Source organism: Plecotus auritus, assembly GCF_963455305.1.
Source record: "Plecotus auritus genome assembly, chromosome: 8".
In the NCBI taxonomy this organism is placed as follows: domain Eukaryota; kingdom Metazoa; phylum Chordata; class Mammalia; order Chiroptera; family Vespertilionidae; genus Plecotus; species Plecotus auritus.
In genome coordinates this window covers 65,033,860-65,059,442 of record NC_137782.1, presented here as the reverse complement: position 1 = coordinate 65,059,442, position 25,583 = coordinate 65,033,860, and the positions used below count along the sequence as shown (strand labels likewise).

The 25,583-nt window shown below is 45.6% G+C and overlaps 1 protein-coding gene across 3 annotated transcripts; it reads left to right on the top strand.

The window, feature by feature from the left end:
- LOC308256312 (uncharacterized protein C20orf96) lies at nucleotides 1-24,729 on the top strand. 3 transcript variants are annotated; one of them, XM_080684553.1, is made up of 11 exons: nucleotides 10-167; nucleotides 438-471; nucleotides 1,490-1,607; nucleotides 12,486-12,589; nucleotides 18,711-18,869; nucleotides 21,178-21,277; nucleotides 22,202-22,359; nucleotides 22,441-22,542; nucleotides 22,682-22,768; nucleotides 23,440-23,558; nucleotides 24,153-24,720. In XM_080684553.1, the coding sequence occupies exons 1-11, from the start codon at nucleotides 148-150 to the stop codon at nucleotides 24,211-24,213; spliced, it is 1,062 nt and encodes a 353-aa protein (XP_080540679.1). In that variant the 5' UTR covers nucleotides 10-147; the 3' UTR covers nucleotides 24,214-24,720. The 3 variants fall into 3 exon arrangements, with proteins under 3 accessions (XP_080540681.1, XP_080540679.1, XP_080540680.1); XM_080684554.1 differs by lacking the exon at nucleotides 21,178-21,277 and having other exon boundaries at nucleotides 45-167; nucleotides 12,486-12,611; XM_080684555.1 differs by lacking the exons at nucleotides 12,486-12,589; nucleotides 21,178-21,277 and having other exon boundaries at nucleotides 1-167; nucleotides 24,153-24,729.
- Nucleotides 24,730-25,583: the final 854 nt, after the last annotated feature.

The following is a 25,583-nucleotide window of genomic DNA, read 5'->3' as shown; positions in this document are numbered from 1 at the left end:
GAAGCGTCTGGTCTCTAAGGGAAGTTTGAGTGGCCTGAGTTACCACGCGATCCACGCTGAGACTAGGAAGTTGGAGAAGACGAACAAATAGGCATCCCAAGAGATCGGTGCCCCGGGGACTCCCCCGAGTTTTCTTCCGTTTCTCCAATGGCGCATGTCTTTCCAAAGTAGGTAAAAGGAGTAACGCGAGGTGGTGAAGTGCGCATGAATTTGCCTCCCGCCCACGCTGGGGGGTTCTCCGCGGTCTTTTGGCCCCCCTCTCTTCGCCCACATCTCCCTAGCCCCGCCTCTCCCCGGGTTCTGGCTTGGCTGCGCCCCTAGGGAACTGCGGTTTTGGATTCGAGACCCCACGCCTGTTTCATGTTTGCTGCTTGCATCCCATGGGTTGAAATGATGGAAGGTCTTTCCCGCCCTCTTTTCTGACCTACCTACTCTAGGAGTCGCTCTACAACCCACAAGTACCAGACTCTGGTGAGTACGAGGTGGGTGGGGGTGGGGGAGGAAAGGGCTGGGGGTGGGGTGGAGAGGAGGGGAGGCGGGAGGTTCTCTGATCCTGAGCCTGCAGCCCTCCTGCTCTCCATTCCGCTGAAGCGACAGTCTTAGGTGGTAGAGTCCTGAGATCTGAATTCCAGGCCCTGCTGTGTCACACATTTGCTGTGGGACCGCGGCATGCCTTTGAACCTCAGTTTTCTTACCACCTTATCAGAATGTAAGGGTGTGGGTATATTAAGCTGCTCTCTTTTTAATCTGTGATTCTATTCTGGTTCCCTTTGGGTCTTTTTCATGCCTTCTGTTTCTCACAGTTCTTAGCACCTCACAGCCTGGGTGTGCTTAGTAAATTCAGGCTGGCCGATAAAAGAGTGATAGCTGACATTTATGGAGCACTTACCACCTGCTTTACAAATATCTCTCAGAATTCTCACACCAACCTATGGAGGTAGGTTTATAATTAGATCCAGGTTACAGATGAGAAAATTGAGGCTCAGAGAGGTAAAGTCACTTGCTCAAGGTCACTGATATCTGTAAGGAGTGAAGCTGGAATTATTATTATTTTTTTGGGTTGATACTTTTTTCCAGTTAGAATAACTTGTCTGGCTGTTGAAATCAGCTAATCTCATTACTGCAAAAGGCTCCCTTAAATTTTGTTTTAGGAACAAACACATAAAAGCACATCAAGATGTTCTTCTGACCAGAATCCTCTCCCATTGGAATTTTTTTTTAAGATATATATTTTTATTGATTTCATAGAGGAAGGGAGAGGGAGAGAGAGAGAAACATCAATGATGAAAGAGAATTACTGATCAGTTGCCTCCTGCATGCCCCCTACTGGGGATTGAGCCCACAACCCGGGCATGTACCTTGACCAGAATCGAACCTGTTACCCTTAAATCTGCAGGCCAACTCTCTATCCACTGAGCCAAACCGGTTAGGGCTGAAGCTGGAATTTGAACCCATAAGGCTGTGTGACTGATTTTGTTTTGTCTGGTAGGATTATGTTCCATGGCAGCGGTCCAAACATAAAATCAAGCCATCCCCTGTGCTTCCAGTCCTACATACCAGTGGCGGTAAGAAAAGCAAAATGAAGACTTGGATTAGTGACCAGCCAGGTGAGCAGAGGCACTTTGGGCTGGTATGGGAGTTGGGGATCAGATAGAGTGAATGCCCTTGGCCCTTGGTGACTCCATTTATTTTAGGGGAGGCTCACTGCTTTAATACAGAAGCTTATATGTAATATATGTCAAAGGACATTTGTGCATCTGGGCAGGAGGAGGTAATCATTTCTACATGATTATTTAGGGACCTAGACTCCTTTAGCCTTGTGGCTATAACATTTTGTAAGGCCTTAAAGTTCTCTGCTGGATACTTCTGCATCCAGCTGGCAGAGCAGGAACAGAGAGAAAGCAAGAATATGGATGATTTTGTGGGCATTTTATTTTCCAGGGCCCAGATTTGAAGTGACACAGTATCACTTCCAGTCAGTAGCCATAACTCAGTAATCTGACCACTCCTAACTACAAAGGAAGAGGGAAATGTAGCCCAGCTGTGTGTTCAGGAGGAAAAGAAAATAGGGTTTGGTGAATTCAGGGTCATCTCTGCTACATCATTGTCATGCCTTCCAGGGGAGTTCTGAGGCCTTGGGCAGACAGACATGGCTTCAGATCTTGGCTCTGCCTTTTACTCTCTCGGGAAAATCATTTGTTCCTCCATGCTTACCTGATAGGATTGTTGTGAGAATTAAGTGAGATGATCTCTTTAAAGCATTGTTGCTCAACCTTGCCAGACTCAAAACTCCTTTTAATAACAAATATTTTGTAATATTCCTTTAGTCTCCTGAAATAAATTTCATAGATAATATAACCTACCTACATATATAACAAATAATATAATACCCTAACTATAAAGAAAAAGTAAAAGTTTTTTATAGTTTAATAATGTATTTCGCCCTAACTGGTTTGGCTCAGTGGATAGAACGTCGGCCTGTGGACTGAAAGGTCCCAGGTTCGATTCTGGTCAAGGGCATGTACCTTGGTTGCTGGCACATCCCTAGCAGGAGGCGTGCAAGAGGCAGCTGATCGATGTTTCTCTCTCATCGATGTTTCTAGCTATCCCTCTCCCTTCCTCTACGTAAATCAGTAAAATATATTTAAAAAATAATGTATTTCAATATGTAAATGCTCAGGTTGGACTCCACTAGAAGATATGATAAAGTCATCAGAAGCTTACTTATAGATATACAGCAAGCATGTCAAACCCAAAGGCTAACATGGGCCAAATAAACAAGGTTTAAGTTTATGTGGGCCGCAAAAAAACAGAAGCTTCAATTTTTGTAGAAACGTAGGATTATTTCGATAGAGACATGCTGAATACAAAGGGCTGAAATAAATGAGTAATCGTTAATGTAAGATAATAGTACATTTTAATAAAAATTAATATTTTTTCTTGAACATTAACTTACCAGACACTGAATAACTGCACAAATTAATAAGCGTAGTGCAAATAAACCTATTCTTGTTCCCCGAAAGGGAAATATTTCCTGTTGCGCACACCAAATAAGTTAGTCCAAGACTAATGACGTGGCAATCAGCTGCTAAAATATTCGCTGCTAGTATTAGTGGAGAGAAATGGTGTGCCTGCGCATAAGGCACATAAGGGAAATGAATGCAACACGATTATAGTAATCAGTCATCAGTGAACGTTGTAGTTCGTTATTAATAATTATGTATAACAGGATATTGTAAAAATTAAGTTATGAAATATTTATTAAAACGGTTACTGGCTGGTCCACAAAAATACTCGTTGTGGGCCACATGCGGCCCATGGGCTGTAAGTTTGACATGCTTGATGTAGAGAGTCCTGGTGAATGTAACAGTTGCAAAGGAAGGCAGACTGACATGTGGTAGGATACTGGAACTCTAATACGAGGGGGATTTTTCATTGCTGCCATGATTTACAAAGTGGTACCCATCTTTTGATAAATTCCAAACAAAACAAAGCATGATCTTTCTCTTGATTGTAGCTGCTTTCTTGAAAAATTCTGTATTATAGTAAACCTATGCAAAATATTCTCTCTCTTTTTTTTTTGGTCAATCCTCACCCGAGGATATTTTCCATTGATTTTTAGAGAGAATGGAAGGGAGGGGGAGAAACAGAGAAACATTGATGTGAAAGAGGCACATTGATTGGTTGCCTCTGGCTTGTGCTCAGATTGGGGTTAGGGATCAAGCCTGCAACCGAGGTACATGCTCTTGACTGGAATTAAACCTGGGACCCTTCAGTCTGCAGACCACTACTTTATCCAGTGAGCCAAACCGGCCTGGGTGCAAAATATTCTTTGTGTTTATATGTGACCCACAGTCAGGTTCTGGGATCAAACCATTATAAATAGCGTTTTCACCTACATCAATATCTGTTAGGACTTTGGAAAGTCAGGTAGAACATAGGAGAATTCTGTGTTCTATGGGGCTGTCCTGTTTGGGGGATGTCTAGCATCCCTGGCTCCCACCCACAGATGCCAGTTGGGCCGCCCGATATTTGTGAAAACTCTGCCAAGGTACCTAAAACACCACTTTTGAGAGTCATTGATGTAAAGTGATGAGCTTAAGGCCTGGTAGTGGTGATAGAATTTTTGTCTAGAGCCCTAGACTCTATTCAGACAGCATCTTTATTTTATTTTTATTTTTTTTAAAAAAATGTATTTTTACTGATTTCAGAGGGGAAGGGAGAGGGAAAGAGAGATAGAAACATCAATGATGAGAGGGAATCACTGATTGGCTGCCTCCTGCACGCCCCCTACTGGGGGTCGAGCCCGCAACCCAGGCATGTGCCCTTGGCTGGAGTCGAACCTGGGACCATTCAGTCCATAGGCCGACGCTCTATCCACTGAGCCAAACCAGCTAGGGCTCAAACAGCATCTTTAATGAAACTCTTGCCCTTTTCCTTTACTGAGAAGCCAGTGAGGTATATAACAGACACAACCACAACAAGAACAAGAGTAATTAACATATGTCAGGCACTTACTACATGTCAGATACTGTTCTCAGCACTTTATAAGTATCACTTCATTTAATCTTCCAAACAAACCTGTGAGGAGGGTGCTGTTATTTTCATCTCTTACAGATGAGGCACAGACAGGTGTAACTCCCAAGATCACTCAGTTAGGAGGGGCATAGCCAGGCTGTGACATTTGACAATTTAGCTTTAGGATCCACAGCCTTTTTTTCTTTTTTTTGTTAATCCTCACCCGAGGATATTTTTCCATTGATTTTTAGGGAGAGTGGAAGGGAGAGGGAAAGACAGAGAGAAACATCAATGTGAGAGAGACACATTGATTGGTTGCCTCCTGCATGTGCCCCGACCAGGGCTCGGGGTGGGGAGGAGCCTGCAACCAAGGTATGTGTCCTTGACCGGAACTGAACCTGGGACCTTTCAGTCTGCAATCCGATGCTCTATCCACTGAACCAAACCGGCCAGGGCAGGACCCCCAGTCTTAACCATACATATATAGCTGGAGAGGGTGTGGGCACTGGAGAAATATAGACCTGAGTTGGTGTTCCAGTTTCCCTTCTTGCTGGCAATTCCATCTAAGTTACCTGTCACAACCTCAGTTTCCTTCCCTGTGGAAATGGGCACAAATATTCCTGTCCTATGCAAGTGAAATAAACTGTATAAATAACACTAAAAATAGCTACCATTTGCTGAGGATTTATTTTGTGTCAGGCTCTGTAGTAGAGGCCTCATTCATTCATTCATTCATTCATTCATATGTTCATTCCGCAGCAGTTTTTCAGAGCCCCCATGTGCCTGGCATTGTTTTGAGTGTTGTTGACTCCTGGTGAAGAAGACAGATTGGGTTTCTAGTCACTAAGAGCTCATGGTTCCAATCTCAAACATGTAACTACACAAACACTTTATACTTGAGATAGAAGGAGATCATCATCTCGTTCACTCCTTACAATGACAGGAGATGATGCTATCACCATTTTACAGATGAGGAAACTCAAGCTTAGGTTGGTAACATGTTCTGTGCAAAGTTGTGTCCTTGACGACAGTTTTGTGTATTCAAGAGAAATCAATCATCTCTACCAAGATGGAGTAGCCCTGTTCCTTTCTATTCCTCCCCTTTACAACTAAAACATGTTGGATATAACACACAAACAGAAAGACTCTGAAAACTGGAAAGAAGAAGGTGGGCTGTTAGGGGGGTGAGTGTACACAATCATCTGGCGTAACAATGAATATGTGGAAACCAAATTTAAAACAACACCTTTACAATCACTCTAAAGAAAATGATTGGCCCAGCCTGCATAGGCATCGCTCAGTGGTTGAGCGTTGACCTATGAGCCAGGAGGTCACATTTCGATTCCTGGTCAGGCCATATGCCCGGGGTTGCAGGCTCACTTCCCAGTGTGGGGCATGCAGAAGGCAGCTGATCAATGATCCTCTCTCATTATTGGTGTTTCTATCTCTCTCTCCCTCTCTGAAATCAATTTAAAAAACAAAGGAAAAAAATGATATTTAGGTATAAAATTAACAAAACATATATAGGATCTGTATGCTGAAAATTACATAATGCTGGTGAAAGAAATCAAAGAACTAAGTGAATAGAGAGACATACCCTGTTCATGGATTGGAAGACTCAACATAGCAAAGATGTCAAATTGATGTATATGTTTAATACAGTTCCTATCAAAATTCCAGCCATGTTTTATAGACAAAGACAGGTTTATTTTAAAATTTATATAGGAAAGCAAGGCCTTAGAATAGATAAGACAATTTTGAAAAAGGAAGAATAGCATGGGAAGAATCAGTTTACATGATTTTAAGGCCAACTATATAGCTATAATAATAAAGACAGCATATTATTGGCAGAGAGACACATAGGTCAATGGAACAGAATAGAGAAACCAGAAATAGAGGCACACAAATATGCCCAACTGATTTTATTGGTTTGTTTTGTTAATCCTCACCTGAGGTTATTTTTTCTATTGATTTTTAGAGAGAGTGGAAGGGAGGGAGTAAGTGGGAGGGTGGGAAGAGAGAGAGAAAGAGAGAGAAAGGGAGAGAGAGAAATATTGATGAGAGAGAGACATCAATTGTTGCTTTCCACATGAGCCCTGACCAGGATCAGGGATTGAACCTGCAACCCAGGTACTGCCCTTGACCAGGAACCCTTGACCTTTCAGTGCATGGGCAGACATTCCAACCATTGAGCCACATTGGCCAGGACCCAAATGATTTTTGACAAAGGTGCAAAAGCAATTCAGTGGAGGAAAGAAAGCCTTTTCCACAAATGGTGCTAGAGCAATTGGACATCCGTAGACAAAAAAGGAACCTCAATTTAAGTCTCACAACTTACACAAAAATTAACTCGAAATGTGAATGTAAAATGAAATGAAAATTAAATGTAAAAGTGTAAAGCTTTTAGAAAAAATCATAGTTAGAAAAATCTTTGAGCCCTAACTGGTTTGGCTCAGTGGATAGAGCGTCGGCCTGCGAACTGATGGGTCCCAGGTTCGATTCCCGTCAAGGGCATGTACCTTGGTTGCGGGCACATCCCCAGTTAGGGGGTGCGCAGGAGGCAGCTGATCGATGTTTCTCTCTCATCGATGTTTCTAACTCTCCTTCTCCCTTCCTCTCTGTGAAAAATCAATAAAATAATTTAAAAAAAGAAAAAAATAGAAAAATCTTTGAGCCAAGTAAAGAGTTCCTAAACTTTACATAGACAGCTTGATCTATAAAAGAAAAATGAAATAATTGATAAATTTGGCTTCATAAAAAACATACCCTTTCGTTCTGTGAGAGACTTTGTTAAGAGGATGAAAAGACAAGCTTTTTAGACTTGGAGAAAATATTTGCAAACCACATATCTGACAAAGGACTGCTATGTAGACTATATCAAGAATTCTTAAAATTCAACAGGAAAACAATTCAGTTAGAAAATGGGCTAAAGACATAAAGAGACATTTTACTGAAGAGGATATACAGATGATAAAACACATGAAAAGATGCTCAATATCATTATCCATTAGGAATGTGCACATTAAACTACAAAGGGATGTCACTGCATACCTATCAGAATGGCTAAAGTGAAAAATGGTGATAACACTAAATGCTGGCAAAGGGGAGAAACTATATCACGCATTCATTGCTAGTGGGACGGTAAAATGGTGCAGCCATTCTGGAAGAGAATATAGCACTTTCTAATGAAACTAAACATGTAATTCCCATAATAATCCAGCAATTGCACTCTTGCACATTTATTCCAGAGAAATGAAAACTTACGGAGCATGAATGTTTCATAGCAGCCTTATTTATAATACTCCCAAACTAGAAACAACCCAGATATCCTTCAGTGGGTGAATGGTTAAACAATCTATGGTCCATCCATACCATAGAATACCAGTCAGCAATGAAAAGGAAAGAACTCTTGATACCTTCAATGATTTGGCTGAATCTCCAGAGAATTTTGCTGAGGAGAAAAAAGCTAATCCCAGATACATATCATATGATTCCATTTATATGACGTTCTGGAATGACAAAATTATGGAAATGCGGAACAGAATAGTGATTGCTAGCAGTTAGGGACAGGTGGGAAGAGGATGGTAAGGGGAGGGAAGTAGGCGTGGCTGTAAAAGGCAGCATGAGTGATCCTGTGGTTAGGGAACTATTCTTTATCTTGCCCTTTAAAAAAAAGGCCCCGCACTGGGGATTGAGTCCACAACCTGGGCATGTGCCCTGACTGGGAATTGAACCGTGACCTCTTGGTTCATAGGTCGAGACTCAACCACTGTGCCATGCTGTCTGGGCTATCCTGCCCTTTTTTTTTTTTTTTAATCTTGCCCTTCTTAATGTTAATATCCTGGTTGTGATACTGTTCTTCGTTTTGCAAGATGCTACCATTGTGAGAAACTGAGTTAAGGGTACATAAGATTTCTCTGTATTCTTAAAACTGCATGTAACCTGAACTTACCTCAAAATAAAAAGTTTAATTAAGCTCTAGCTGGTTATGCTTAGTGGATAGAGCATCAGACTGGGGACTAAAGGGTCCCAGGTTCGATTCCGGTCAAGGGCACATACCTAGGTTGCAGGCTCCTCCCCTGCCCGGGGCCCTGGTCAGGTTGTGCGCAGGAAGCAACCAATCAACGTGTTTCTCTCACTTCGATATTTCTCTCTGTCTTTCCCTCTCTCTTCCACTCTCTCTAAAAATCAATGGAAAAATATCCTTGGGTGTGGATTAAAAAAAAAGTTTAATTAAAAAGAAAAGATAAATCAGGGCTTCTACCATTAATGAAAAGAAATACCCATTATTAAAGCTACCGATCTTTCTAAGTACTTAAGTTCAAATTACAAATCTCATTATTTTTATAAATACTTATAAGAGGGATTTTAGAACTTGGTTAATTAAATTCCCCTATGTCCTTTAAGCCCCATTAAAAAATTTAGTATATTTATTTTCATTTCTAAATAGTTCACTTATCTGATTAACAAAAACCATTGGGTATTTAAACAATGTTTTGCGTCTAATAAATAAACTGCTAAATATGGGTAATCTTATGTTTTTTATACATACATAAATATGCATACATATATTTTTTATTGATTTCAGAGAGGAAAGGAGAAAGATAGAAACATCAATGATGAGAATCACTAATTGGCTGCCTCCTGCATGTCCCCTACTGGGGGGGGGGGGGATTAGCCCACAACCCATGCATGTGCCCTTGGTCAGAATCGAACCTGGGACCCTTTAGTCCGCAGGCTGACACTCTATCTGCTGAGCCACACCAGCTAGGGCACCATCAGAGATGTTTCTATCTCTCTCTTCCTCTCCTTTCCTCTCTGATATCAATAAAAATATATTTAAAGCAAAACAAAACAGTAATTACTACTAATAAAGTAGAAAAATCAGTGACAGGCAGCTGCTATAGTGAGTGGCAGCTACCTGGCTGGGTATTATCATGACAAGCAACTACAAGTGCCAGAGTATGTAGCAAGCTAGATTGTGTTGCAACACAGCCTCGCACATGGCCATTTCCATGATAGGTAATAATAAGGGACAAAACACAATATGGTCTCGAATGGAAAGAGCCTAATAATTATTTTTTTAATATATATTTGTATTTATTTTTATTCAGAGAGGAAGGGAGAGGGGGAGAGAGATGGAAACATCAGTGATGAGAGAGAATCATGATCTGCTGCCCCTTGCATGCTCCACACTGGGGATCGAGTTCACAACCCGGGCATGTGCCCTGACCGGGAATCGAACTGTGACCTCTTGGTTCATAGGTTGATGCCCAACCACTGAGCCATGCTGGCTGGGCGAGCTTGTTGTTTTTTGTTTTTTTTTAAAATATATTTTATTGATATTTTACAGAGGAAGGGAGAGGGATAGAGAGCTAGAAACATCGATGCGAGAGAAACATCGATCAGCTGCCTCCTGCACACCTCCCACTGGGGATGTGCCCGCAACCAATGTATATGTCCTTGACTGGAATCGAACCTGGGACCCTTCAGTCCGCAGGCTGACGCTCTATCCACTGAGCCAAACCGGTTTTGGCCTTAATTGTTTTTTAACCCCATATTTATTATGTTATATTTACTATGTCAATGCATACCAAAAAGTTTGTAGGAAAATGCAAAAAAAAAAAAAAAAAAAAAGAGCCCCCTACAATCTGGAGGAGTTGGACGCAGAGTCAGAGGCCAAGGTGACCTCTGTCCAACCCATCCCTGACAGGTGGACACCAGACCTGTATGGGAACTGCTGCAGGGATGGGAGCCTGCCACCCACCAGTGCCTGCCCTCATGTGCGCAGCCCATTCTGGGTATAGACAGCCCTGTGATTAGAAGGATCTTCATTTTATCGAGACCAAATTATCATTCCCTGTAATTATGACCTTTGGTTCATGATTTGCCTTAAGATTAGATACATATGTCTAATCCTAAGTGTATACATTCAGCTGGTCCTTACTTAGCCAAGGATTAGCTCCTGAGGGACCTGAAAACTGGATTGGGTGATTTTCCTGAAAAACACAGAATGACTATGCTATGGAAAAAGAAAAAAAAAAGTAGATCAAACAATATACTGTACTGAAAATTATGTGAGTGTGGTCTCTCAAAATATTGACCCTTCTTCTTGTGATAATGTGAGATGATACAATACCTACGTGATGAGGGGTAGTGAGGTGAATGAAGTAGGCTTTTCGAGGTAGCATTAGGCTACTACTGACCCGATGATATGTCAGAAGGAGGATCATTGAGCCACGATGATGTCATGTCTTCCACTCCCAACTTAATGCCTTTCCCATCCTGACTAAGCAGTCACCACGCACTGTGGCTGTACCTTGTGCAGTCTGAGGTGCGACAGCAAAAATAGCACAGGTTTATTTTTTCTTCATCACAGTTTCATGGATAGAAGATGCGTTGTTATCATAGACCTTAGCAACCTCAGCATATGATTTTTTTTTCTTTCCTTGTTGAGAATTTTCACCTTTTCACCTAAAGGAAGCACTGCATGGCTTCTCTTTGGCACATCTGAATTGGCAGCATCACTTCTAGTGCTTTGGGGCAATTGTTAAGGAAAGTAAGGATGACTTGAACACAAGCACTGTGATACCTCCACAGTGGACCTGATAGCCCGGATGGCTGCTAAGCGACTACCAGGCAGGGAGCATAAACAGCGTGGAGATGCTGGGCAAAAGGATGCTTCACGCCCTGGGCGGGATGGTCTGGATGGCGTGAGATTTCATCACGCTTCTCAGAATAGTGGACACTTTAAAACTTATGATTTCTCTCTCATCGATGTTTCTAGCTCTCTATCCCTCTCCCTTCATCTCTGTGAAATATCAATAAAATATATTTAAAAAAAAATCTCTGAAATAAAACTTATGAGTTGTTTATTTCTGGAATTTGCCGTTATGTATTTTTGGATCCTTGTTGACTGTGAGTAACTGAAACTACAGAAAGTTAAACCATGGATGGCAGAGGGGTGGGGGTGGATACTATGCAGGTAATTCCTAACGTTCACACAAAATTATTTTAACTTCATCACTTCAATACTTAATATTAAGCTCTCCCAGGGCTGAGGGTATTGATTCATTAAAGAAGGAATATTTTCCTGAAGTGAGCTGTGTTGCACGGAGGCAGGGTTCTGGTAGGGGCTGCAGCATTCCGGTCACTTGTCTCCTGCCCTGCGTGCAGGACATGCTGAGAGGACGCAGCGACTCTAACGACGTGCCCTCCACATGTCTTACTTTGATCAGAATTATTTTCCTATATTCCTTTTCTGGCAGGACCACACAGCTTTTATAGGTATTTCAGAGACAGCCAGTTGGAGTTTTGTGTAGCTTCTGTGCTGATGGCGTGATCCTGATCCCAATTCTCAGGTCATTATAATAATAGCAGTGACAGCTAATAATGTGTATTCAGTACTCAATGCATGTTTAGGTACTATTCCAAACACTTTAAAATGTAGTAACTTATTTAATTTCCATGACAACCCTATCAGGTAGGCATGATGATGATTTCTACTTCACAGATGGGGCCACTGAGGGACAGAGAGATCATGATTCATGCCCAAGGTCACACAGCTGATATAAGGCAGAGCCTGGATTCAAACCCAGGCTGTCTGGCTCATTAGTTCTTGCTCTTGACCCTTACCCTGTTTGAGCTTGCCACTGTCCAGGTTGGTGGGAGAGATTGGGGGCATATGGCTGTTTCCTGTTCCTCTCTCCCCCCTCTGTTTGTACCCATAGTCACTGGGTATGTGGAAGTTCCCTGGGCTTCTCCATCCCTTAATATCAAGGCTCAGAGTGGGACTTGGGAGCTTACTGAGGGATATAAATTTCATCCTTTGTCTCACTGTCACACATTATAAAGTTGTCAGTGGCTAGGGCTGGGGCTTGGACCATCTTTCATGGATGGTGCATTCTTTGGGACCTGACCCAGGCCTGCTTATACCCCCCAACTCTCTGCCCTGTACCATGCCCTAGGGTATTCCAAGTCTACCACGTTGATGACATGCCAGCTGAGGAATCCACAAGACCTGTGCAAAGGGAAGTTGGACTCTGGGAAGAACAAGTTCCGGCTAATGAGGGTATTTGGAGAATCCTCCCAAGGTGCTGGGGCCCATGGGGATGGCGGTAGCAAACACGGACCGGGCACTTGTGGAAAACAATCAGAATCCCTTTTCATTTCAGTGTGTTAGGGACGCAATCTGTGTACTCATTTAAAAATTTCCCGTAAATTCCTTTCATGGAATACACAGCATTTTGAAACAAGGCTTAGAAGCTTACTATTAATTTTTCTACATCAGCGGACACAATTTTGGATAATGAATTTTCTCATCACCCATTGTTTTTTTTTTTTTTTTAAATATATTTTATTGATTTTTTACAGAGAGGAAGGGAGAAGGATAGAGAGTCAGAAACATCGATGAGAGAGAAACATTGATCAGCTGCCTCCTGCACACCCCTCCGCTGGGGATGTGCCCGCAACCAAGGTACATGCCCTTGACTGGAATTGAACCTGGGACCCTTCAGTCCGTAGGCCGATGCTCTATCCACTGAGCCAAACCAGTCAGGGCATCACCCATTGTTTTGTATGGTTTGGGACAATGTGTCAAAGTATTTGAAATGACTAAAAGAAGGAGGGGGCTTTCATGTCTATAGCAAGAAGTAAAATACTAAGTACTGTAAGTACTATCGAATACTATAGAAGAATTCTTAACTTCTCCAGGGAAGTGTTTAATAGCTCGATGAGCAATGACTGCTAAATAAAGAAATAGGGGGAAATGTATTTGCTTTGAAACCTTTTTACCCCTTTAACCTTCAATTTTGCAAAATGATTTAGAGACCGCCCAGCATTCTTTTTTTTTTTTTTAAATATATTTTATTGATTTTTTTACAGAGAGGAAGGAAGAGGGATAGATATTCAGAAACATCGATCAGCTGCCTCCTGCACACCTCCCACTGGGGATGTGCCCGCAACCAAGTTACATGCCCCTGACCGGAATCGAACCCGGGACCCTTCAGTCCGTAGGCTGACGCTCCATCCACTGAGCCAAACCGGTTTTGGCCCGCCCAGCATTCTTAAAGGAGGAACTCATATTTCCGATGTTATTTTTATCCTGACTTTAGAAGGGTTCATGTATTTTTGTTTGATAAAAATTAATGAACTTGCACAATTTGGCTCTAAAACCTGTGCTACCAATTTCTGATACTGTCTCTTGTCATTCGTTTGTTTACTTATGGAAACAAATACAAATATTTATGGAACACCTATGTGCCAAGCCCTGTTCTAAGTGTGGGGATTCACCAGTGGAGTGGCCTCTGACATTAGATAGCTCACATTCTACTGGGGGAGACAGACAATAAACAAGACAAATATGGAATACTAGAGGCCCAGTCACGAAATTCATGCACGGGTAGGGTCCCTAGCGCTGCCAGCTGCTGGCCAGGCCTCCCTTCCCTGGCTGCTGGCTGCAGGCCAGGGCCTTTCTTTGTTACGTGTGCTGCGCCAGCACAGCCAAGGGTTTGGCGAGCCTGAGGGAGAGCCGGCGAAGGATGAAGAAAAGACAAAGAGAATGCGCTGGGTCTAGGTGGATCTCCTGTGCCTGGCTGAGGCCACAGAACAGATTCAGACTGCAAGCTGATGCTTTATTTTATAGTCAGAGGTAAACAAGGTAGTGGTCACCATAGTTACAATGTTCTTGTGAGTTTCACTTGTTTTGGCAGCACTTGCTGCACCTCCCACAGCCCATTAGCTACCCAGGAAGGATCTAGGGAGCATCACAAGGTCAAGCTTAATTATGCTAAGAGGGCTGTGCCCTCTAAGCTGGGACTTGTTTGTGGCTTTTCCAGCAGGTCAGTCTGAGGCTTAACCCTATAACCGCTCCCTACAATTATGTGCCACCCTCTGGTGGTCAGCGCACATCATAGTGAGTCATCAAACTCCCAGTTGGTCAAACTCCCAAGGGGACACTTTGCATATTAGGCTTTTATATATATATACTAGAGGCCCGGTGCACGAAATTTGTGCATGGGGGGTGTGTGTCCCTCAGCCCAGCCTGCACCCTCTCCAATCTGGGACATCCCTCTCATAATCCAGGACTGCTGGCTCCCAACTGCTCGCCTGCCTGCCTTCCTGATTGCCCCTAATCACTTCTGCCTGCCAGTCTGATCACCCCCGCTTCTGCCTGCCAGCCTGATCACCCCCTAACCACTCCCCTGCCAGCCTGATTGATGCCTAACTGCTCCCCTGCCAGCTTGATTGCCCCTAACTGCCCTCCCCTGCAGGCCTGGTCACCCCTAACTGCCCTCCCCTGCAGGCCTGGTCACCCCTAACTGCCCTCCCCTGCAGGTCTGGTCCCCCCCAACTACTCTCCCCTGCAGGCCTGGGTCCCCCCCAACTGCCCTTCCCTGCAGGCCTGGTCGCCCCCAACTTCCCTCCTCTGCCGGCCTGGTCACCCCTAACTGCCCTCCCCTGCTGGCCTGATCACCCACAACTGCCCTCCCCTGCTGGCCTGATCCTCCCAACTGCCCTCCCCTGCTGGCCATCTTGTGGCAGCCATCTTGTGTCCACATGGGGGCAGCCATCTTGTGTGTTGGAGTGACAGTCAATTTGCATATTACTCTTTTATTAGATAGGAATAGATGTGTGGTAATGCTAACTGCTATGAAGAGGCATAAAGATAAGGTTTTGGGGCTAGAGAGGCATAGAGGAGGGAGCGACTGTGACTGTTTCAGATGGGGTGGTCAGGGAAGGCTGCTAAGGTGGTAATATCTGAGGGAAGAAGGTTCCAGGTAGAGGAACCTCAGTGCAGGGGCTCTGAGGTTGGTGTGAGGTCAGTGTGGCTGGAGCAGTTGATGCCCTTGACCTGAATCGAACCTGCAACCCTTCAGTCTGTGGGCCAAAGCTCTAACCACTGAACAAAACTGGCTAGGGCGATAAATGAATGTTAGAAACCCAGAGAATAGGTCCTCATCAGTGTATTCAACTCATACCTCTGGAGATCTTGGTAATGTCCCATGTGCTGGCTGTGACATTTTATTTTATTATTTTTATTTTTTTAAATACATTTTTTTATTGATTTCAGAGAGGATGGGAGAGGGAGATAGAAACATTAATGATGAGAAAGAATCATTGACCGGCTGCCTCCTGCACGCCTTACACTGGGGATCGAGCCCTCAACCCGGGCATGTGCCCTTGACTGGAATCAAACCCGGGATCCTTCAGACCACAGGCTTATGATCTATCCACTGAGCCAAACAGCTAGGGCTGGCTGTGACATTTTAGTGGGGGACACAGGAAACAAGGTAATAAGAAAAATATCTGTTACGTTGATTGGTGATAAGTCCTAGGGGAAAAATACGTTGGAAAAGGGGAGACATAATTATAAACTATAATTAGTAATTACAGATTGGAGTAAGGCTCAGGAAGGAAGCAAAGAAGGGTTTCTACTCTAGATCTGGTGGTCAGAGAAAATCCATTTCTAGGGCAGAGGTCTATCGTGTATCTAAATCACTGGGAGTCCTAGCCAGTTTGGCTCAGTGGATAGAGCGTCGGCCTGAAGTGGGGTGTGCTAAAAGTAAGGTTCCTGGTGCCAACCCCAGTGATGCTGGCTTAATGGACCTGAGACTTGGAGACTGGCATTTTTCACAAGATGCTCTGATCCCTAAGGTGGGCCATATTTGGATATTTTGGTGTGGAGATGTGGAGGCAGGATAGTGGAGTGGGCCCTGCCTGGTGTTCTCAATGGTTAGAGCATTGGTGCATGGGTTTGATTCCCAGTTAAGGGCACATAGTGAGGTTGCAGGATCATCCCTGGCCCTGGTCGTGGCATGTGCGAGAGGCAACCAATCGATGTGTCTCTCTCACATCAATGTTGCTCTCTCTTTCTCTCTCTCTGTCTCTCCATCCCTTCCATTCTCTAAAAATCAATGGAAGAACTATCCTCGGATGAGGAGTAAGAACAACAACAAAAAGATTGTGGAGTGGTTAGGAGCCCAACTTTAAGGATAATAGCTCTGCTATGTGTGACCTTGGATAACTTACTGAACCTCTCTGAATCTGTTTCTGCTTCTATAAAGTGGGACTAATAATAGTGCCAAGTGAGATAGTGGGTATAACGTGCTTAATACAGTTTTGGGCACATAATAAGTACATAGGTTTGCCCTCTTACTCTTTTTTTAAAAAAATACATTTTTTTTTATTTTTTACAAAGAGGAAGGGAGAGGGAGAGGGATAGAGAGTTAGAAACATCCATGAGAGAAACATTGATCAGCTGCTTCCTGCACACTCCCTACTGGGGATGTGCCCGCAACCAAGGTACATGCCCTTGACTGGAATCGAACCTGGGACCCTTCAGTCTGCAGGCCGACGCTTTATTCATTTAGCAAACCGGTTAGGGCTGCCCTATTACTCTTATTATTATCTGAGGAATATGAAAGCTGAGGACTAGTAACACATGGGGGTTCTAGCAAAGGACAGAGAAATAAGGAAAAAGAGAAGGAATGAAGAAGAGGGCACATAGGTATGGCAGAGGTGGAGGGTTAGAGCTGGTGAGAATAGTATCAGCTCCTGTTCACTGAGTGCACTCTTTTGAGTACGTGAGACTTGCCACAAAGTGGCTTGATTGTGAATATGATCTCGCTGATTTTTTTTACAGCAGCTCTCTGAGTGGGTAGTAGTTATCTATGTTTGAAATCATAGTGGGGCTCTGGGATTCTAATTTGCCCGGTTTCCCTTAGGTGGTAAGTGCCAGAGCTGGGATTTTTGTTGTTAATCCTCACTTGAGGATATTTTCCATTGATTTTTAGAGAGAGTGGAAGGGAGGGGGAGAGAGAAAGAGAGCGAGAGAGAGAGAGCGCGCGTGAGGGAGAAACATTGATGTGAGAGTCACATTGCTTGGTTGCCTCCTGCAGGAGCTCTGACTGGGGGGCCTGGAATAGAACCTGTAACCCAGGTATGTGCCCTTGACTGGGAATCGAATCCAAGACCCTTCGGTGTGTGGGCTGTTATACTCTAACCACTGAGAAACTCTGGCTTGGGCCAGAGCTGGGATTTGAAGCAAGGTATGTCTTGGCCTAACATCCACGTCTTAATCATTTTGAGGTTCAGCCACGCCTTGCAGCTTTAAGCCCATTCAGTTCCTTGTCTTAGTGTAGTGAAAAGACAGGCATAGTCAGAAGTCTGCCTTTCCAGTTCCGGTGACCCCACTTCCTGGCTGTGTGAGTTTGGGCAAGTCACTTAACCTGTCTGAGCTTACACCTATCAGTAAAATAGAGTTAGTAAACATAGGTCTGTTAGAGGATGAACTGATACCATGTGCCATGTACCAAATGAGGCACAACGTGCAACCCATAGTAGGTCCTCAACAATTGTTATTGCTGTTATTATTGTGATTATTGTACTTGCTGGGGGTGACTTAAGCCCTTATACCCTCATTGTTTCCCCAGGGGTATTGTATGAAATGAGAGATTACTCAGTTCAGCTGCCTAATGAAAAATGTTAGCAATCATCATCCACTCTGCCTCCCTGCTTCTCCAGACATGGCCCATTATCTCTGCCACCTCTTTACCTACCTGGGGCATTTTCTTTTTTTTTTTTAAAATATATATGTATATATTTTATTGATATTTCACAGAGAGGAAGGGAGAGGGATAGAGAGTTAGAAACATCGATGAGAGAGAAACATCGATCAGCTGCCTCCTGCACACCTCCCACTGGGGATGTGCCCGCAACCAAGGTACATGCCCTTGACCGGAATCGAACCCGGGACCTTTCAGTCCGCAGGCCGATGCTCTATCCACTGAGCCAAACCGGTTTTGGCTGGGGCATTTTCTATTACAATAATTATTACTACTATATTTCATTGATTTTAGGAAGCCACTGATAATAAACCGCACCTTTATTTTATTTATTCACTAATAAAATATTTGTCAATTAGATTGAGACAGGCATCAACTGTAAGATGCATTCCCAGTTCAGAGAAGTAAAATTATGGGAAAATGGCTATTTCAGAATGGATGAAATAGTTGGCGGTGCTGTGACCCGCTGACAATGGGGAACCGCCTCCCAGCATGGGTCGCATTTACCAGTCGAGGCCACTAGGGGGCGAGCGTGCGACCGGAGGGAAGTGGTCCTTAGGCTCAGGGATGCGCAGGCCGCCCCGCCCGGCGCAGCACCACCTCACATCCTCCTCCCTCCGCCCACAGACGTTGCTCAGGAGCCGGAGAACCTCACTCCAGGAGCTCTGCAAGCAGGAGGACTTTCTCATCAAGCTCAATCAAGACCTGATCAAGACCATCAAGGACATGGAAGACAGCTCAGCCCTGAAAACACGCGGGATGCTGCAGCAGCAGGACATCTTTGGGGTGAGGCTCCACCTTGGCCCTGCAGCCCCGCCTCTGCCCTCTGCGCCTCGGTCCCGCCCACCATGCCGCCTTCCTGGGCGCTTTGGCGCCCTCTCCTGGTCTCCTGGCCGGTTGCACAGCTGCTGCTTCCATCTGGAAGATACATCTCTTACACACTTGGCCCCACCTACCAGGGCTTTGAAATCAGACCTGGATGGGGGGCTCATCCTAACGTCAGTACTAATTAGCTGAGAGACTTTGAGTTAACCTCTGAGTGGTGTAAAATAGGGCTCAATAGCACCCATTCCAAGGGGTGGTTGTGGTGTACTTGGTACACACACAGTAGATGTGCAGGAGAAAGTAGCTGCTGTCATCACCAGCAGCAGATACTTATACAGTGCAATACTAAGTGCTTTGTATATTCTCAAGTAGCCTTACAACAACCCTGTGGGCTGGGTATTATTATTATCTTTATTTTATATATGAAGAAATAGAAACATAGGCTAGGTGACTTGGTCAAGGTCAGTTTAAGTCACCCAGCTAGCAGGATCTGTATTCCTTCCACCAGCTGTGATTACACTCTCATCCAGTGGTGGCACTTCCGGCCCATGGGTTAAGAGTGAGTGGCTTTGCAGAGAGCCCAGGGAATGTCCTCAGCCTCCTTAGGAGAGGCTAGGTAAGCTGCGGTGAGAGGCTGAAAGTTCACAGGAGACCCAGGAAGTCAGGATGAAGAAGAGTCGGAGAAAATGGTTTAATGGAGAAGTGATTCTCCTCTCTGACTGCCGTCTGCCCAGGGAGAAGAGGGAATGGGCTTGCCTGAGCCTGTGAGATGAAGAGAAAATTAAGTCTTGTGAACTCGGTTGGTCTGCTCAGGCTGCCATAATAAAATACCACAGACCAGGTGGCTTAAACAGCCAAAATGTATTTCCTCATAGTTCTAGAGGCTGGAAGTGTAAGATCAAGATGCCAGTGGGTTGATGTCTGGTGAAGTCTGTCTCCTGGGGGTGTAGACGGCTGTCTTGCTGTTCTCTCACATGGCCTTTTCTCTGTGCTCACATGGAGTGAGAGAGGTCTCTGGCATCTTTTCCTCTTCTTATAAGGATACTAGTCCCATTGGGTTAGGTCCCCACCCTTTTGTTCACTTATCCTTAATTACTTTCCTAAAAGCCTTATCTCCAAATACAGTCACATTAGGGATTAGGGCTTCACTTTATGAATTGGGGGTGGGGCGGAGATACACAATTCAATCTATAACAGAGACCAAGGACATACAAGGTATTTGGCCCAAGGAAACTTGGTAGAATGTTCTCCATACCTAAAGTCATTGTCCCTCTCCTATGTCATGGATTAATTAATACATTTTTACATTAATTTTACATTAATTAATACATTTCCTTGAGTATTTGGAAAACAGTGATCAGTGTACCATCTTGTCCTTCTCAAGCTCTCATTCTAGTGGGGTCCCAGGCAGTTAGAAAGCCATTTGTGTGTACTGATGGGGATGAGGGACTCGAGCTTAGTGGATCTCTCTAACCCAGACCTGGGAGGATTGGGAGGGCTTCCTGGAGGAAGTGGTGCTTGGATTGAAACATGCAGCCAAGGGTATTAACTGGTAGAGAGCAGAAAAGTGTCCCAGGCAGAGGAAATGGGTATAAACGGCCTGGGGTGAGAAGGAACATAGCCAACTCAAGGAGCCACATGTTGCTTAGTGTGGCTAGACAGTAAGATGTGAGGAAGGGATCAGGGAGAGAGGAGGTTGGCCCAGGCAGGGGGGGAGGAGGGCTTTGCCAGACAAGGTAAGGGGGTTGGGCCTTATCTACAGGGCAGAGGGGAGCCATTGGAAAGTTCTAAATAGGAGAGGGACAAGGTCACTGTTTTTTAAAGAAAGATCATTCTGACTGCTGTGTGGAGCATCACTCAAAGGAGAGGACCAGTTAGGGGTAGCTGTTGTCATATTTCAGACAGGAGTTGGAGAAAACTTAAGATAGTGGCAGCAGGGATGGAGAGAAGGGCATGACTGTGAGCGCTCTTTGGGGTATAAAAACCATACCACTTGGTGACATTTTGAGTGAGAGAGGGGAGTAGAGGCTGATGCCTGGGTTTGGGCCTGTGTGCCTGGGTGTGTGGTAGGGCCATTGGCTGATTGGGTGGTAGGAAAGGGGAACGTTGGGAGGGGTAAGGTAGTAGGTGACTGCTTTCTAGCCTTGGAAAGGTTCCTGGGCCTGGGAGTGGGACTGGGTTTGAGGACTCCTCGGAGGCAGTGCTGAATTCCCTGAGAGGCCATGCTCTTGGGGCTGGGGGAGGCGAGCTAACCCCACCACTCCCACAGACCATCATCAACAGCTTGGGGTACTCAAACAAGAAGAAGCTGCAGCAGATGACGTGTGAGCTGCAGGAGTGGAAGGAGAAGGAGGAATCCAAGATGAGCTGTAAGAATCCATGAGGCAAACTCCTTGATCCTCCCCTGGCCCTCTGGGGAGGTCAGCTGCAGGGCACTCACCTTGTGCCTGCTGTTCTGGAACCAGCAAGCCCATCATCTCCCTTCTTAGGCAGATGGAACTGTTAACATCCAGAGCTAATAGCTTGCTTATGGAGCGTTTAGCACTTCCAGGTCCCATGTGTCTTCATTTTTATGAGCGCACTCTCAGTCATTACAACTATCTGTAAGGGAGGGAATATTCTCCCATTTTACAGATGAGGAAATGGAGGCTAAGAGAATTGAAGTAGCCTGCCAAAGGTTATACAGCTAGGAGCCAGAATCCAATCCAGGCCTGCCTCTGTTTCCTGATAAGTTCGCTGTGGGCGTTGGGGCCTGGGCCAGGTCCCAGGTCTCCCGGTCTCTCTCCTGCTGAGCCTGTGGCTTCATTCCCCTGAACAGACTAGAAGCTTTCTCAGCAGAGGGACGGTGTGGTGTGTCAGAAAGCATCAGATAGTGGGGATCCCCTCCAAGGAGGACGGCAGGATAGACTTTGTCTTAATCCTACTGTGGCTGTGTCTTGGGAGCCAGTGTTGCCCCATCTCCCTGGGCTTGTGTTGTAGGTGTGAGTACGAGGAGACGGAAGTCCAGGGAGGGAGGTCTTGGTGAGAGTCACATAGCAAGTTGCTGATAGAGCTGGGACTAGTCTTGGGGTCTTGGGATCTTGCACCAGCTTAGTTTCTGTTTCCTACCCTGTGTTGCTTCTTCAGTGGGTGAAAGAGTCTCTGGGGCCTTAGTTTGTCACCACCTCCCAGCCTTGTGTGAGCTCGCTTCAGCCCAGAACCCAATCCATTGGCCAAGGAGAGCTTTGCCTCCTGGAATCCTGGGAGGGGTCCTTGAGGGAGGATCCTGCCTCCTGTTCCCCTGACTTCTCCAGACCTGAAGCAGCAGGTGGAGCAGCTGAATGACAAGATCAAGAAGACCCAGGAGGAAGTGAATTTCCTGAGCACTTACATGGACCATGAGTATCCTGTCAAGGTGGTCCAGATTGCCAACCTTATGCAGCAGCTGGAGCAGGTGAAGGACAACCAGCAGGTAGGTGAGCCCCTGGCTTTGCCCTGATAGGACCAGGGGGGAGGCAGGGCCAGTGGCCAACATGCTCTTGCTGTCCCCCAGGATGAGTTGGATGACTTTAATAAGATACGCAAAATGGTCCTGGAGTCTTTGTCTGATCAGATTCAGATGAAGAGAAAAATGCTTCTGCACTCTCTGGTGGCGGTGAGTAGCCAGCTCCGGCACCCAGCCCTGCTTTCGTTCCCATCCTCTGCCTCCAGGCCCCCTGCGCCCCCACCAGCCTCTCCCGTGCACGGCTGCCCAGGAAGAGGCACGTGGGGGCCAGACACTCCTTCATTCACAGAAAATCCAGCATCCCAGTCAGGGAGTTCTTCTGAAGAAGACCTGGGAAAACCAGAGCATGGTGAAGTGCACGGACAAGTACAGAGAAGTGAGTGGGCCAGGACGGGATGGTCCCCTGAGGGAGCAGAGGGGTGGGCAGTCCCCAGCACCTGTGGGAGACAAGCTTGTCCTGACCTGGTGCTCAGGAGTCATGGACTCTGGGTTGGCCTTTCTCCTTGCCAGTGCCATTACTGTCACTTGTTACTCATCTGAGAAGGGGATTTGTGGTGGCCTAGGCCTTGCCTCAGAAACCAGCATCACTGGGCACGACCCATTAGCAACATCACCAAGCATTGCCCACTCAACCATATTTTACTGTCACTAGCCACCCCTGTCTTCACCCTTTAATTCTTATCATTGACCCTCTATCATTACCAGTGTTAATGAATTTCACCATCACCACCCTTTTGTGTTAATTTTCATTACCTTCACCATCTCCGTCAGCCCTCATTAATCCTCATTATCAAGCACTGCCCTCTGCTCTGCAACCTGTATCCATTCTCCATGGTCCCCTGACCTTTCTCAGGACCATCAAACATTGTCACTAATTTGTGAGCCAGCCCTGCCCTGCCAGAGAAGCCCCTCTCTGGAGTCCCAAAGTCCCTGGGACAAAGCCCAGGCCATTTCCCTAAATGTCTTTACTCCTCACCCATTTTGCCCTTTCCTACCTTTGGTTGGGGTCATATGGATTCTCATTTTCCCCTGCTGTCCCTTACTCAGTTTGTCAACCAGTTTGAGGAGGAAATTCCCAAATTAAGGGCCGAGGTGGAACAGCTCCAAGTCCAGACCCAGGAACCCCGAGAGATTGCGTTTGCAGATGTTCTGCTTCGGAGACCCAAGTATGTGATCATTTTGCAGCTTCTCAAACTAGATGGGAGCCCCTGCCTCTTGCTACTGTGTGGAAAGAATAATGCTTGTCATTTAAGAGCATTTATTGCATGCCAGCCTGATCTCATTGTTCCTGCCAGTGACTGAGGTTGAAATTATTACTCTCCTTTGATCGAGGAAACTGAGGCCCACCTGCTGTCTGTCACATAGTGAGTGCTTGTTACATAGGTTCCAACAGGAGGACCAAGGATCTGAGAGGGCAAGTAGGAGGCTCAAGGTGACACAGAGCCAGGTTTCCAGAGGAGTCATCTGACTTCAAAGAGTGCTCGCTCTGAGGGGCCCCAGCATCTTAGAGCTGAGTTCCTGCTCCCTCTTGACCTTAGACCTTTGTAGGGGAGCATCAGTCCTGTCAAACCCATTCCTTTTTAATTTTTGAGTGTGTGTGTGCATTCTTATGTGGTTGGGCTGTGAGGTTACAGATAGGGCTCCCCAAATAAGTACCAGTGTTCTCAAGAGCAGGGCTCCCCTGAGGACATGCTTCCCCACCCTACAACTCTGGTGCCCCTACTTGGCCTCTCACACCTCTCGTTGCTCTTCCTTACCAGGTGCACCCCAGACATGGATGTCACCCTCAACATCCCTGTGGAAGAGCTGCTACCCTTCTAGATGGCAGGGCCATGGCCACCCTTCCCTCCCTGCTCTCTTCCCCACACCTGGAGCCTGAGTCGTCTCCTTCTAAGACCATATTCCCATTGGTACCCTCCTTGTCTGCCTCTCCTTTCCTCCCTCTGTCCTTTGGTTTGGGGCTACCACTGGGCCAGGTGGGAATTTCTAGTCAAGTCCACCATTTCCTTTTACCCATAGAGCTGGATCTGCATTTGTTCTTTGCCAGTGCCTGGGGGAATGGACTTTGTCTTCATATGAGGGCAGCTGTGCTGGCTGCATCTGGGGCTCAAAATTTCTCGAGAAATGCCAGACTGACCCCCAGCTTGAATATCCGTGGCTCTGTGGCTCCAGGCCGCCCCCTTCCTGGTTCAGTGGAAGCCCAGGTTCCCTCCCAATTTGTGCCCAGTCCTGTTAGGACCAGTGCCAGGGTGAGTTTAATACACTTGGAAACTTGCTGGGCCTTCATTGACAAATGAGCCCCAATAAAGCTAAACGTAACAAAAAGGCCATACAGTGACAGTTCGTGGTCATGGTCATTGTGGCTGAATCCCACCATTGTAGGTGCGTAGGAAGGGGGTGGAGGGAGGGAGTTGCCCATGGGTTAGCAGGAGTGTAGGTCTGGGTGACAGCACTTGGTAGGGAGGGACCAGCCCACATACATTTGAGGATATTTCTCATGTGTGTCCATTTTAAGCTACTCTGCCCACAATTCACTATCCACACCATATATTTACCTCCACCTCCTGTGAAAGTTCATCATTATTAGCTGAGTTGGCTCTTATATCCGTGGAATTTTGGCAAAGTTTCTGCCTTAGGCAAATTAGGATTATCAGGATTCCAAATCAGCATATTTGGGATCATGGGGGTGGGGGTGGGGCACTAGATAATGAAAGGATCCCATCCTGTTATCTGTCCTTAGTCTGTCCACCATCCTTTATTGGAGCATTGGAGGGCGGCAGGAATGAGAACGGTGTATGGGGATGTGGAGGAGGAGAAGGGGGAAATCAGCTTGCTGTTGCCTTTAATGGCAAGAATAGGTGTCTCCAGAGCATTTTGCAAACATGTAGAATGCCCCAAAGGTGGAAAATTTAGCATAATAAAGGTAGACAGGCATGACCCAGGCACTATTAGATGACCAGGCATTATTTTTTTCTCTTTTTTAAAAAATATATTTTATTGATTTTTTACAGAGAGGAAGGGAGAGGGACAGAGAGCTAGAAACATCGATGAGCTGCCTCCCGCACACCCCCCACTGGGGATGCGCCCGCAACCAAGGTACATGCCCCTGACTGGAATCGAACCTGGGACCCTTCAGTCCGCAGGCCGACGCTCTATCCACTGAGCCAAACCGGTCAGGGCAAGGCATTATT

What these genes read in the sequence shown, in the direction of transcription:
- LOC308256312 (XM_080684553.1), top strand. Translation starts at nt 148, where the DNA reads ATGGCGCATGTCTTTCCAAA. An exon ending in TTGGATTAGTGACCAGCCAG is followed by an intron (nt 1,608 to 12,485) that starts GTGAGCAGAGGC and finishes ACCATGCCCTAG; the next exon opens with GGTATTCCAAGTCTACCACG. An exon ending in GCACGGACAAGTACAGAGAA is followed by an intron (nt 22,769 to 23,439) that starts GTGAGTGGGCCA and finishes TCCCTTACTCAG; the next exon opens with TTTGTCAACCAGTTTGAGGA.